General features: G+C 34.6%; 1 protein-coding gene across 1 annotated transcript; it reads left to right on the forward strand.

Annotated features, from left to right (window-relative positions):
• Positions 1 to 6,247: 6,247 nt before the first annotated feature.
• On the forward strand, positions 6,248 to 11,646 carry LOC123321012. Its single transcript, XM_044908514.1, has 6 exons — positions 6,248 to 6,996; positions 7,482 to 7,542; positions 8,949 to 9,040; positions 9,954 to 10,046; positions 10,904 to 11,203; positions 11,400 to 11,646. The coding sequence occupies exons 1-6, from the start codon at positions 6,248 to 6,250 to the stop codon at positions 11,644 to 11,646; spliced, it is 1,542 nt and encodes a 513-aa protein (XP_044764449.1).
• The last annotated feature ends 939 nt before the right edge of the window (positions 11,647 to 12,585 follow it).

Here is a 12,585-nt window from a genome sequence, read left to right on the forward strand (position 1 = left end):
CTATATGACACAATATTGAAGAGATAGCATCAACACTCAATTGAACAATTTTAACTGGAATTTCGCCAATTCCAGAACTTGAATTGCTTTTCAGTTTCCTAAATATCTCAACAATCTCCTCTATGGATAGATAGATATAGATTGATATATATTTATTTTGTTCGAAGTACACAACAAAATGTACAAGAAAAAACGTCAAACAAAGATACATTAAAGAGAAATCGACTTTTCAGCCTTACAAAAATCAAAGTATTCCTTAATATTATAGGGTTCACACCTCAAAATAAAAGAATTCAGTTTACACAGCAGTAGTTTCTCTGTATTTATATCACGAAATTGCCTTGGCAATGCATTAAACATTTTCATGCACATGTACATAGCATTATGCTGTGTCAAAGTGAACTTATGAGCTGGATAGAGATAACAGTCTATTTGCCTTGTCTTTACATTTTTATTTCGATATGGCTCAAAAATCTCCCGATGCTGAATTAAAAACTTGAGGGAACTGTACACGTACAATCCTGTTAAAGTATGAATATTGCAAGCCCGAAAAACACCCCTACACGACTGCCTGTATTTCATGTTCATAATAGATCTTAAAGCATACTTTTGTTTTACAAAAAGGCTGTCAGTGAAGGAACTGTTTCCCCAGCAAACGATACCATATGACAAATTAGATTGAAAAGCAGCATAGTAAAAAATCTTTAAGGTAGGCAGATCAACAGACTTCTTGAGAACATTAATGGCATATAAAGCCGAGTTCAATTTTTTATTTAAGTGATGTATATGTACATCCCATCTCAACTCACAATCTACATGAACACCAAGGAACCTGGTAGATTCCGAGATCTTCACTTGACTTCCATCCAGAAAAATTTCACTTGGGAATTGAAATTTTGACCTTGAAGAGTGAAAAACTACACATTCTGTTTTTTGTGCATTTAATTTAAGCTTGTTTGATGTGCACCAATTTTCAACACTTAAAAAGGCATTATTCAGTTCTTCATTCAATTGAGAGGCGTTACATAAGATCTTGATAATATTTGTGTCATCAACATAGATGATTGCATTCAACAATTGGTCAATATTGCGAGGTAAGTCGTTTATATATATAATGAACAATAAAGAGCCTAAAATGCTACCCTGAATTACTCCATTAATGATATCCTCATCTTCAGAAATAAAGCTTTTATCATCGATAGTAATAGAAAATTTTTTTTTTCGCCCTTGTAGGTAGCTTTGTATAAGTTTTAGTTGGTTATCCCTTATACCATATGCTTCAAGTTTACTTAATAGTCTACTATGGTCTACTGAATCGAAAGCTTTGGAAATATCCAGAAATAGGCCAACTGGAACCTCACCCTTTTCAATTGCTGTAATAACAGTTTGAGTCAATTCAAAAATTGCTGTACTTGTATTCTTGTTGTTCATAAAACCGTGTTGAGATGAGCAAAAGATGCCATATTTCTTGAAAAATTTAATAAGGCGATCAGATAGAACTTTCTCAAAGATTTTTGCAAAAGTTGTTATAATATTAATAGGTCGGTAGTTGTTAAAATCATCTTTACAGCCAGATTTATATAGTGGTGTTATCATTGATAGCTTCAAAGCAGATGGAAAAATACCAGATACAAATGCACAATTCATAATATACCTGATTGGCTGAACAATAAAGTGAATAGCCTTCTTTATTACAATGCTAGGAATTTGATCATAGCCTGATGAAAATGAGTTTTTCAATTGTTGCACTATGCTAAGAATTTCATTAGCTTCAATATCAAAAACAAAGAATGTCTTGTCTAGACGTCTCAACCCGCTTCCAACATCACGATGTGAAAAAGAAGCCGTACATCTAGAGGCGTTTACAAAATGTTCATTGAAGTCCCGTACTACCATTTGCGGGCAACCAGTTGGAAATATGCTTTGCCTAGGCTGATTTCTACCTGTTAGTGACTTTATTATTCCCCAAGTTGTCTTGGTTTTATTTCCGGAGGTTAGGATTCTGTCTCTGATTATCTTCTGCTTCAATTTTGTGATTTCAAAATCGTATTGCTTTTTACATACTTTATATTCTTTCTTCAACTCAGGTCTATGCTGTGAGATCACATATAAAACATCAAGCCTTTGCCTTAGGGCAACTATATGAGGATCAGATCTACACATAATCCTGTAGTCATTATTAATCGGATTACTACTAGATGATTTCACCGTCACTAGAGGAAATGAAGATTGAAACATTAGAATGAAATTACTAAAAAAGAAATTCCACATTTCATTTACCTCAGACTGTTCGAACTTATACAGATCTGACCAGTCAAAGGCTGACAACTCATCAACAAAATCATTCAAATTTACATCATTAAACTTCCTGATAACCCTCTTACTTGCATTTCTATGGTAACTGCCTTTTATATCAAAAGACACTATCTGTGCAGAATGATCAGATAGATGTGGCTGGACAACCTCAACATTACAGCCATCAACATCAGCAAAAACATTATCAAGACAGGCAGTTCCTCTAGTCGGTTCCTTAACTAACATTTTCAAATTAAAACTTTCAGTTATTGTCAACATGATGTTGGTGTTCTTATTATGTAGCTTGAGAAAATCAAAGTTAAAATCACCAGTGAGAACAAGTATATCACTCTTAGCGGCATTAATCAATATCAAAAGTTCATGGAGTTTTTCAAAAAAGATGTCAGGATCAGCAAGAGGTGCTGTGTTTGGTCTATAGACACATATAAGAACCAGTTTAAGGTTATCTTTTATGTAGCATTCAATCGCACAACATTCAATAATACCCAGAACAGTGAACCTTGCAATGTCTAACTTATCCTTACACTTATATCCTATTCTAGAATAAATCGCAATTCCACCATGTTTTCCTTCCTCTCTGCAGTGACTGGCCGCAATCTTATAGCCTGCGATACAGAAGTTCTCAAATTGTTCTCTGCTCTGCCAGTGTTCCGTTATTGCGAAGAAGTCCGGTTCATTTTCATTGACGAAGTAAAGAAGTCCATTATAAGCTGTATTCAAGCATTGTATATTAATATGAAATATTTTAATACCTTTTGATGAAAAGACTTTATTCGTTGTCGGATTAAATAGTGTTTGTTCCATTGATTCTTTTCCGAAAAAAGTTTCGAAAGTTGAAGTCTCTGATTAAGACTCCATCGGGCCAAAAACTCTTTTCCATGACTGCCCTATATTGTTCTTCATTTTCAACACCTACTGTAAATGAGGAATTATTTCCCTTCGTTTCCAACTTCTTAACTTCAATGGTCCTTGTATTTAAACCTTCCTGTAGGTAGTTTTCAATTACAGATACATCCACTTGCTTCCCTGATACTCTACCAACATAAATCCACCTCTTGCGGGCAACCCCGGCAAAGGCAGCCCCATATGATCTAGCACCATCACAAATGATCCCCCTTGGTCCTTGAGATTTCCTGCCTTTACGTTTTTTGACTTCAGTCCATTCAGTTGTTTGAGAATTATTTGATTGTGAGTCTGAAGATGAAATTTGTTTATTTTTCGCACCTTCTTTCACATCGGAATTGTAGGTTAGGTCAGATCTATTTATGACAGCTCCCTCAACCACAGAACTATATGTCGACGTTGTTGATTTTTCATCACGATCAGAAGGAAGTTTTTTTGTGTGCGATCCATGTTTTGTTACAAGTGTTTCAGCTTTTTTTTTGCTTCCCCACAATCTTTCGTTCTTTCTTCCATAACCTTAATTTTTTCGTTCAACAGTGCATTATTTTCAATCAGAATTAGATTTTTACTTTGTACCTCGGCCAGAAGTTTTTCCAGAAATTCATTTCTCACTCTCAGGATTTCCAGCTCGATATTCGTATCACTTTCTGAAGAAATTTCGTCCATATTTCCCGATGCAACATGTACACAAACCGCAGATATCTTGTTCGCGGACAGTGTCAGGCACGCAGGGTGAAATTTATTCATACATTTAATGCACTTCGCATAAACAACCACTTTTCTAGCGCATTGATAACAAATAGTCTCATCTTTCGCGTAATCTTTAACGATTTTATCTCCGTGTTCCGAAGACTCAACTCCACTTTCCGCCATCTTGACATAACATGATATGGTAAAGGGCTTCACGTAAAAAGATGTATTGGTTTCAATATTGCAAGCAAATTTTGAATTATTGAGATTTTTCATCATGTTCGGGATCAATTGAACCAATAATTCATTGTAATCATCCGCTGTTTCCTGAGGTGATTTAGAAGTTGTATTTTCAAAACTGCCTTCATTCCTAATTTCATTGCATATTTTCCACATGGCTTTAGTCTTATTATCCGAGGTTTTAATTTCTAGCATCAATGAGTATCCAGTGTAATATATTTCAAGGGAAAATGTATATTGAAAATATTTATGAAGTCATTCGAGAAGCTTTGCCATTGCTTATTATCCTGGAAGCTGATGACGTTTTGTTTATTTGTTGAAGCACTGGAACCGACTGGTGACGCTTGAAGAAAATCCTATTAACAGCTACTCCTTCCGGCCAAAAATCTGCACTCATGGCATCCTGCAAATATTCTGCCGGAAATGGAACTTTGAATGATGAATATATCTCCGGTTGCCTTGATTTCAATTTTTCACATTTAAAGTCTGGTATATGCGGTTTGAAAAAATCACACAGCTTATTCTCTGTAGTGTCAGGATTTAGTCGGAATACATGAATGTATGACATTATCATTTTAGGTACCACTGAGTTAGTTTTCTGAGTACCAATTATTGGTTTTGGGGATTTTCTTGTTGCGCTTGTATTGCTTTGGTGACTCTTTGGAGCGAATGTATCCAGTATGATGTTGTTCGTTTTCCTCTTCTTCTTCACTACCACATTCCATTTTGACTATCAAACAATATAGCATATGTATGAGTTTTAACAAAGGTAAGTGAATGAGGTACCTCATAAGCCCGTTAATTGAAAACACACAACTCATAATAACAGTTTTATGATTTTCAATTTGAAGCGCGAAATCAGAATACTCTTCCTTGTATTTAATATAAATATCGACAAGAAAATGAACATCCTGAGGGACAAAACATGAGTAAGACGTTGATTGTTCCTTTTCTTATCGAATAATTATCGATGTTCAGAAAATACTCTTTCCAATTACTTTATCCTAATTTTTTTTTTCTTTACAGAATGGACGCTTTCCTGTTTAACGCCTTCGGAATTAGTTCCGAACCACTTGGCCAACTCAGTAGAAAGGACATCGAAAAGAATTTGGGTTTGGAAGAAGACAAAATTTTTGCTGACTCGAACAAGATCTATCAACCTGATTCATCTTTGTCTAAAAACTCCGGAGTGAGATTCGAATCACAGCAATCAGCTTCCCAACTCAGCGAAAAGGTTTTGTGTTCGGAAAAAGCCAAAGTCTCTACCGAATCTTACAAAATGAACCAATATGATTATTCATTGTATGATGACATCTTCGGAATGAGTTTAGCATCTCAGCAATCAATACCCCAACTAAGCAATGAGGAAATGGAAATGATTTGTTGTCTGGAAGAAGCCAAAACCTCTGTTGATTCGAACAAGATCAATCAACCTGCTTCTTCCTTGACTAACACTTTCGGGAAGAATCTCGGATCACAGCAATCAACTCCTCATCTCAGCGATGAGGAATTCGAAAGGATTTTGTGTGTGGAGAAAGCCAAAATTTTTGCCGAATCGAACAAAAAACAATCTGATTATTCATTTTCTGACATCTTAGGAAAAACTTCAGAACCTCAGCCATCACCACAACAACACAGCAATGAGGAATTGGAAATGATTGTGCGTCTGGCAGAAGCTAAAATCTTCGCTGACTCGAACAAGATCTGTCAGCCTGATTCTTCCTTGTCTTACAACTCCGGAATGGGATTCGAATCACAGGAACTCAGCGAAAAGGTTTTGTGTTCGGAAAAAGCCTCTGCCCAAACGAATAAAATGTACCAATATGATTATTCATTGTCTGATGACATCTTCGGAATGAGTTTAGAATCTCAGCAATCAATACCCCAACTAAGCAATGAGGAAATGGAAATGATTTGTTGTCTGGAAGAAGCCAAAACCTCTGTTGATTCGAACAAGATCAATCAACCTGCTTCTTCCTTGACTAACACTTTCGGGAAGAATCTCGGATCACAGCAATCAACTCCTCATCTCAGCGATGAGGAATTCGAAAGAATTTTGTGTGTGGAGAAAGCCAAAGTATCTGCCGAAGGGAACAGAATGAATCAATCTGATTATTCATTGTTTGACATCTTCGGAATAACTTCAGAACTTCAGCCATCACCACAACAACTCAGCAATGAGGAATTGGAAATGATTTTGCGTCTGGAAGAAACCAAAAGCTTTGCTGAATCGAACAATATCAATCAACCTGATTTTTCCTTGTCTAATAAACACGGAGTGAGTTTCGAATCAGAGCAATCATTTTCCCAACACTGCGAAAAGGTTTTGTGTTCGGAAAAAGCCAAAGTCTCTTCCGCATCGAACAACTTCGACAACTTCGGAATGATTCATGGTCAACTCACTGATGTCGAATTTGAAAGGATTTTGGGATTGGGTGAATCAAATGTCTCTGCCGAATCGGCCACGCAGATAAATCGATCTCATTCCGACCAATATATGACGGATTGGAATTCGCTTTTTGAGCAGGAGCCAATAGAAATAGATGATATGTTTAATGGACATAGTTCCCATCAAGCACCGGACACTCAACTCCGAAATTCGATTATTTCACCAGATTCGGGCATCTGTGATGAAGGATTAGCGGAATCCGATTCATCTTCATCAACTCCACCTACCTATTCCCAAATTTTCGAAGTGAAAGATCAATGTTTACAACAGAAGGAATGTTACCGAACATCGGTACCCAAGTCCACACCCTACGTCTTCAAAACGAATTCGGGTTTATGGAAAAATCGCAATTACGAAATAGTTGAAAGTGTGAGGCCAACAAGTATGATACCAAAAAGGTGAGTGATTTCTACCATATACTACCACTTATATTCAAAACAAAATATATGCAGGTCGTTCCACACTTCGCGCCACCTGACGATTAATGTTCATTTTCTAACTGATGATTATTCTAACCGAAAATTGTGTATAACATGCATTTTCGAATCAGATACGTGGAAAATGCTTTGTTGGACAATTCAAGCAGATAACGTCATTCTTAAAACATAATAATTTTTTGTTAATTGAAACTTGATATAAATCCGAAATAAATTGAATATATATAAATATATATATCAAAACAATTGAAGAATTTTGGTAGACCCGTAATGATACTTCTTTAACGTATTTTCGGAATTGCATGAACAATTCTTTCAGTTTTGTTTTAGTAATCATATTTTTTTATCACGAAATTTCGAAGAGACTTCAAAATTTTCACCAAAGCCGCAATATAGCGGTTCATTCCAGAAATAATACAGAGAATAACGAATTTATATTTTTGCAGTGACGTTATCAAGCCAAAAGTGAGAATAAGAGAAGGTGTCCGGAAACTGCAAAAACAGAAGGTAAGTTTTGTACTATTATTAGGTATGAATTCAATTATTATTCTTATTCGTGTGTTTCTGCTGACTGAGGTTCTACACGAAAGTTATTTCAACTCTAATTCATATTTTCAGAACTACAAGAAACATAAATCTTAACTTTTACTAAGTATGAATAAAAGATAAATTTTTAATGGGAAATAAACAATAAAAAATTTGTCGGCAGATAGAAATTCAATTTCAATGGAAAGCTCCGAAACATTCATCTATACAGCGGGTATTGAAATTTTTTTAATTCAAATATATAAAATAGAACTCATCAAAATATCTAAATAATTTAACTAAAAATCACCTATATGAATCACTCAAGATGCCGAAGCTAGCATTCCTCTCACTTCTAGACTACTTTGTGTAGGTTGTAATTGATATCGATTCTCGTTCATTTGTTGCGAGATGCCTGTTACAATCATAAAATATTTGGGAAATTTGTTGCATAGTAAAAGGAGGGATAAACAACGTGGAAATATTGTGACAGGATATAGTGATATTAGTGCTTCCGTACCTTTACTCCATTTTTGACGCCTTGCGAGAGTGTGCAGACATCTAAATTATATGCATTTTCAACTGCTGAAATGAGAACAAACACGCGAACATCCAAAGTTGCCATTTAATTTCATTTCCAATCATAAACCATACACCCAGCATTGTTCTAAGCGAATCCATATTTCAGATTCAATCATAGGGAGAATATTTTTATTATTTTCATAATGAAATGAAATAATTATTGTCGATAATGCAGATCACAGACGGATGTATTTTATGGAGGTTTATTCCAACTTCGTCATTTTGACTGTTTTGCATGAGCAGGTGATTTTAAGGGAAACAGTTTATTTCATTCTTCTTTAAATTCTGCTGTGAAAAGAGAAACACTAACCTTGTAGTTATATATAAGAAATTTAGTATAGATTCTCCACGAGTATATGGGGGGTGTTCGAATTTGAGTAGAGATCTCGTTCACACTTCTTTGAGTTATCAATCGAGGGTTCGATCCTGTTTGGGATAATCTTCCGGACTGTACAAATCAAAAACAATAACGATTCACATTATGGCTTGATCAACTGAGACATAGAGAATATACGGAAAGAATATCTGCATTCTTGGAAGTTGGAAACACGAATCTAATTAAATACGAAATGGTGGAGAAAGAAAATGGTTGTCGAATAATGTACTTTAATCATTATTACACGCACGACGTATCAGAGAATCTTTGGAAACGAAGCTCTTTGTAGACAAGTACCGGGTACTAGATGTACCTATGCATCTGAACATTTTCATTTTTATTTACTCGTCATTCGAATTGACGCGTCCTTCATCAAGTTTTAGGTTTTCATTTTTATAAATAATAAAATGAATTTCCTTGGAATTTTCAGGTATTCAAGTGTTCCAAATGCGAATTCTCTTCATACTTCAGGGATATTCTGGACCAGCATATCCACAGAACACATTTACAACCAAATCAAGAGTAAGTAGAGAACAATTCAGAATTCAAAATTTATAATATGTAGTACCTAACTATTTTATACACTTTATGTGAAAGAAATTCAACAGGTGAAAATAATTAGAGGCATGTGTCATATTTAATACATACATTACTTATAATGCTTTCAATACTTTCAATCAATTCTAAACAAATATGTTTATATATCTATGCCAGTACGATGTGGGTGATTGTCTTTCAGAAATCTCTGACGTTACCACATTTTCGTGTCATCGGAAAAATGTGGCTAACATATTTTTTAAAGAAAAGCCTCGTGATTGTACTCGTAGATACTCGATAAGCTTCGTTTTGCTGTCAATTTCAAACTTCGATATCCTGATCGTCCCTTCAGTATTCAATTCATTCATTTCATCGAAGAATGCATTATCGATCACCATTATTTTTTTTTGTGATGGCCTCTTTCGACGAAGAACCTAAAATTCATTGAACTTGTTGTATAAATAGCTAATATTTCAGTCAAGTCGAAAGAGCGCTTCGAATGAAACCTCATTATGAATTATTCTTAAGCCGATTAGATACATGGCAGAACAGACTTTTTCCGCCGACCTCTTAATAATATAATCTCATAAAATCTCATTTTGAAGCGTTGGGTATGAAGAAGAGGAAAGAAAAAGTCTATAAAGCATTTCAGTGGTGGAACCTTGTATTCAAATCATCCGGTTACATGTTTTGGTTTACGTCATTGTCAAACCAAAAATTCTGAAAAGTTGTTACTTGTAAGTGCAAAATATGAGGTTGAGCAAACTTAGAAAAGGTGAAAAATAATAATGTTACGTTTCAGTTAAATCTCTCTCTGAAACTCACGATTTTTTAAGTTCCATTGTCATATATATAATTGTTATGTTTGCATATTTAAAAATTTTATTTATCATTTCAGATGCAAGCAGATACAATCGAATGAACGTGTTAATTTTACTATCAACGGAAAAGAAAAAGCACCCCATTCCTCTGTTGCTAATAGGGCGTCTATGTAAGTAAATATAATAAATTTTTATAATTATTTTTCAGAAATTTCGAATATTTTAAATTGTACTGTAATCAATTGTTATTGTTCATGTTGAAAATAGGTTGCTCATATTGATGTACATTTTTGTGAGATACTTAGAATTATCTGGAGAAATTAAAGAATAGCATTTTTCGTAATCGCTTCGCTTACCGAGTGACACTTTGGATCGGAAGTTGGCATGAAATTTACATTCGCAATAGACTTCGTAATCGATAGGGAACATGAGCTTTAAAGTTTGCTTTGTATCGTATCTGTCATAATGGAAATAAATAGCGTTGTGAAGTATAGGGCGAATGGAAGTATTGTACAACTTTAACTAAATTGAGTCCAAGCAACATATAAGGGGAAGAATTGAGAATCCATGTTGCGTTTTTAAAGTGAGTTGAATCAATATATCATCAGATATCACTTTATCATTGCCCCTACAAAATACTTCTTCCAAATAACCTGTTGAATATTCCTTATATGCGCACACTGAACATTGAACACATAGGCACACGAATAGCGACGAATAGTCAGTTCGGCTCTGTAATCCGATGTGAGAATAATCTTTTGATTCCAGCATTAGAAACAAAACAACATAAAATACTTCGCGAGATGTATGTATAAAAATTATTTGGTATTATCGAATTGACTACTTATTGACAACTTAGAAAACAAGGATTCACAACCATTTCACCATGATTCCTTAGACTTGTAAGCTCAACTAAATGTTTTTCCGAATGCATTGTTTTTTGAAACATCAACTGAACTACGGGTCTTTCGTGAGATTTTAAAAGGAACGAGAATAGTTCATCATAACTTATTATATTCTCTTTCAGAAGGAGTAAGAAATTTACCTGCACAGATTGTTCATTTCCGACGACAGATTTGAGAATATTTCTGAATCACATATTTGTGATACATAAATACCGCTGGTACAAATGTCCAATCTGCCGTGTTTGCACGACATCTCCAAATGCAAGCATGGAGCATTTTCGAAAAAATCCTGATCACATGATACCATATGGGAAAAGAAACTCACAGAAAAAGATAATTCAACCGAGACGAGAAAAAAAATACAGGTACAAGTCGGATGAGAACTTGAACATCGAGGTGAAGAAAGAAGGTAACAAAGAAAAGTGAGTATACATCTATCAAAAATTCACATTTCCGCATAATCATCATATCATATCCTATCAAATTATTTTGTCTTCTCTCAAAATGGGTTTTTATTTTATTATAAATATAAAACAGTTTATTGTGCTTGGAATTTTGTAGCCACTTCAATCAAAAATCACTGAGTGAATATTTTACTATTTATTTTTGCTTTTTCAGGATTGTTATAACACCCAAACCTCATTGTTTCAAGAAGGGGAATAAAATAGAAAAAAAATTCTACTGTGAGGTTTGTGAATTTAAAACACTTAGCTACAGTACACTGATGGTACATAAGAATAGGAATCATAATTTGGCTATGAGATGCCCAGGGTGTTTTCGTCACTTAAATTCGATAGCTGAATTGATAAAACATTTAATGGATAGTCCCAATCATATGACGACTTATCTCAGATTTCATTTGTGATTTTGGAACCTACGATGAACGGGCATTAACGATTCATAAGAAGAGGAAACATTTTCAATCAATTCATGACGGAAGTGAACGAAGATCCGTGAAGGTGAAAATATCTAATGTGAGTAGAAAGTATTATTCCTGGAATCGAAAAGAAGAAAATGAGAAAAGTATGGACGTCACTGACACAATCGAAGTAGATTCTTACGTTTGCATATAAACTAGAAGATTTCAAATAACCGACTTTGCAATAGAGGCAAACGAGAAATATGAAGTGAAACAACGTCTGAACTTGGGTACCTAAAACATATTGTATAATGAACCAAAATTTAACCCACATTATTTCACTACTGATTAATCGATCGGCCAAGGAGAATTACGAGAGAAAATATGGACCATAACTGAACGAAAGAGAAAAATTACGACATTTCTTTGATAGTGCTGTTCGAACATCCATGAAAGTGAAAAAGTATAATTATTGAAAATAAATTTTACGAAATTTCAGAGTTGTTTTATTTGACTTCACAAGAAAGGTGAAATTTCTTCTGAGATAGCACATAATATGGCTAGTAAGGGTAGGCAATAAAGGCAGACCTATCCTTTACCTAAAAAGAGCCTAAAATCTTTAGGCTATTTCGCCTTTGTGGAATCTACTAAGTAATGGAGATAATTTTTTTCACCCATCATGCCTATCCTACATTTCTTTTCAATGTATTATGTAATCGAAGAATATTTGATTGAAACTTCTCATCAAACATTCAGCGATCTCTACCAGCACCTGCAATCCTACTGCTACCTATACGTGAGAGCCATAAATTAGAAAAGAACCATTAGTAACAGACGAATGTTATTAGCGAATCGTACACCCCGACTGTTTCGCCTTTTCGAGTAGTCAGGTACATAATTTCGAAAAATTTCGAAGTAGTTAGGTTGAACAGTGGGTAATCATCC

Source organism: Coccinella septempunctata, chromosome 9 (assembly GCF_907165205.1).
Source record: "Coccinella septempunctata chromosome 9, icCocSept1.1, whole genome shotgun sequence".
NCBI classification, from domain to species: Eukaryota; Metazoa; Arthropoda; class Insecta; order Coleoptera; family Coccinellidae; genus Coccinella; species Coccinella septempunctata.

Coding starts and splice junctions, on each gene's coding strand:
- LOC123321012 (XM_044908514.1), top strand. CDS start 6,248: ATGAATCAATCTGATTATTCATTGTTTGACATCTTCGGAATAACTTCA. Junction 6,997..7,481: donor ACAAGTATGATACCAAAAAG/GTGAGTGATTTC, acceptor ATATTTTTGCAG/TGACGTTATCAAGCCAAAAG. Junction 11,204..11,399: donor AAAGAAGGTAACAAAGAAAA/GTGAGTATACAT, acceptor TTGCTTTTTCAG/GATTGTTATAACACCCAAAC.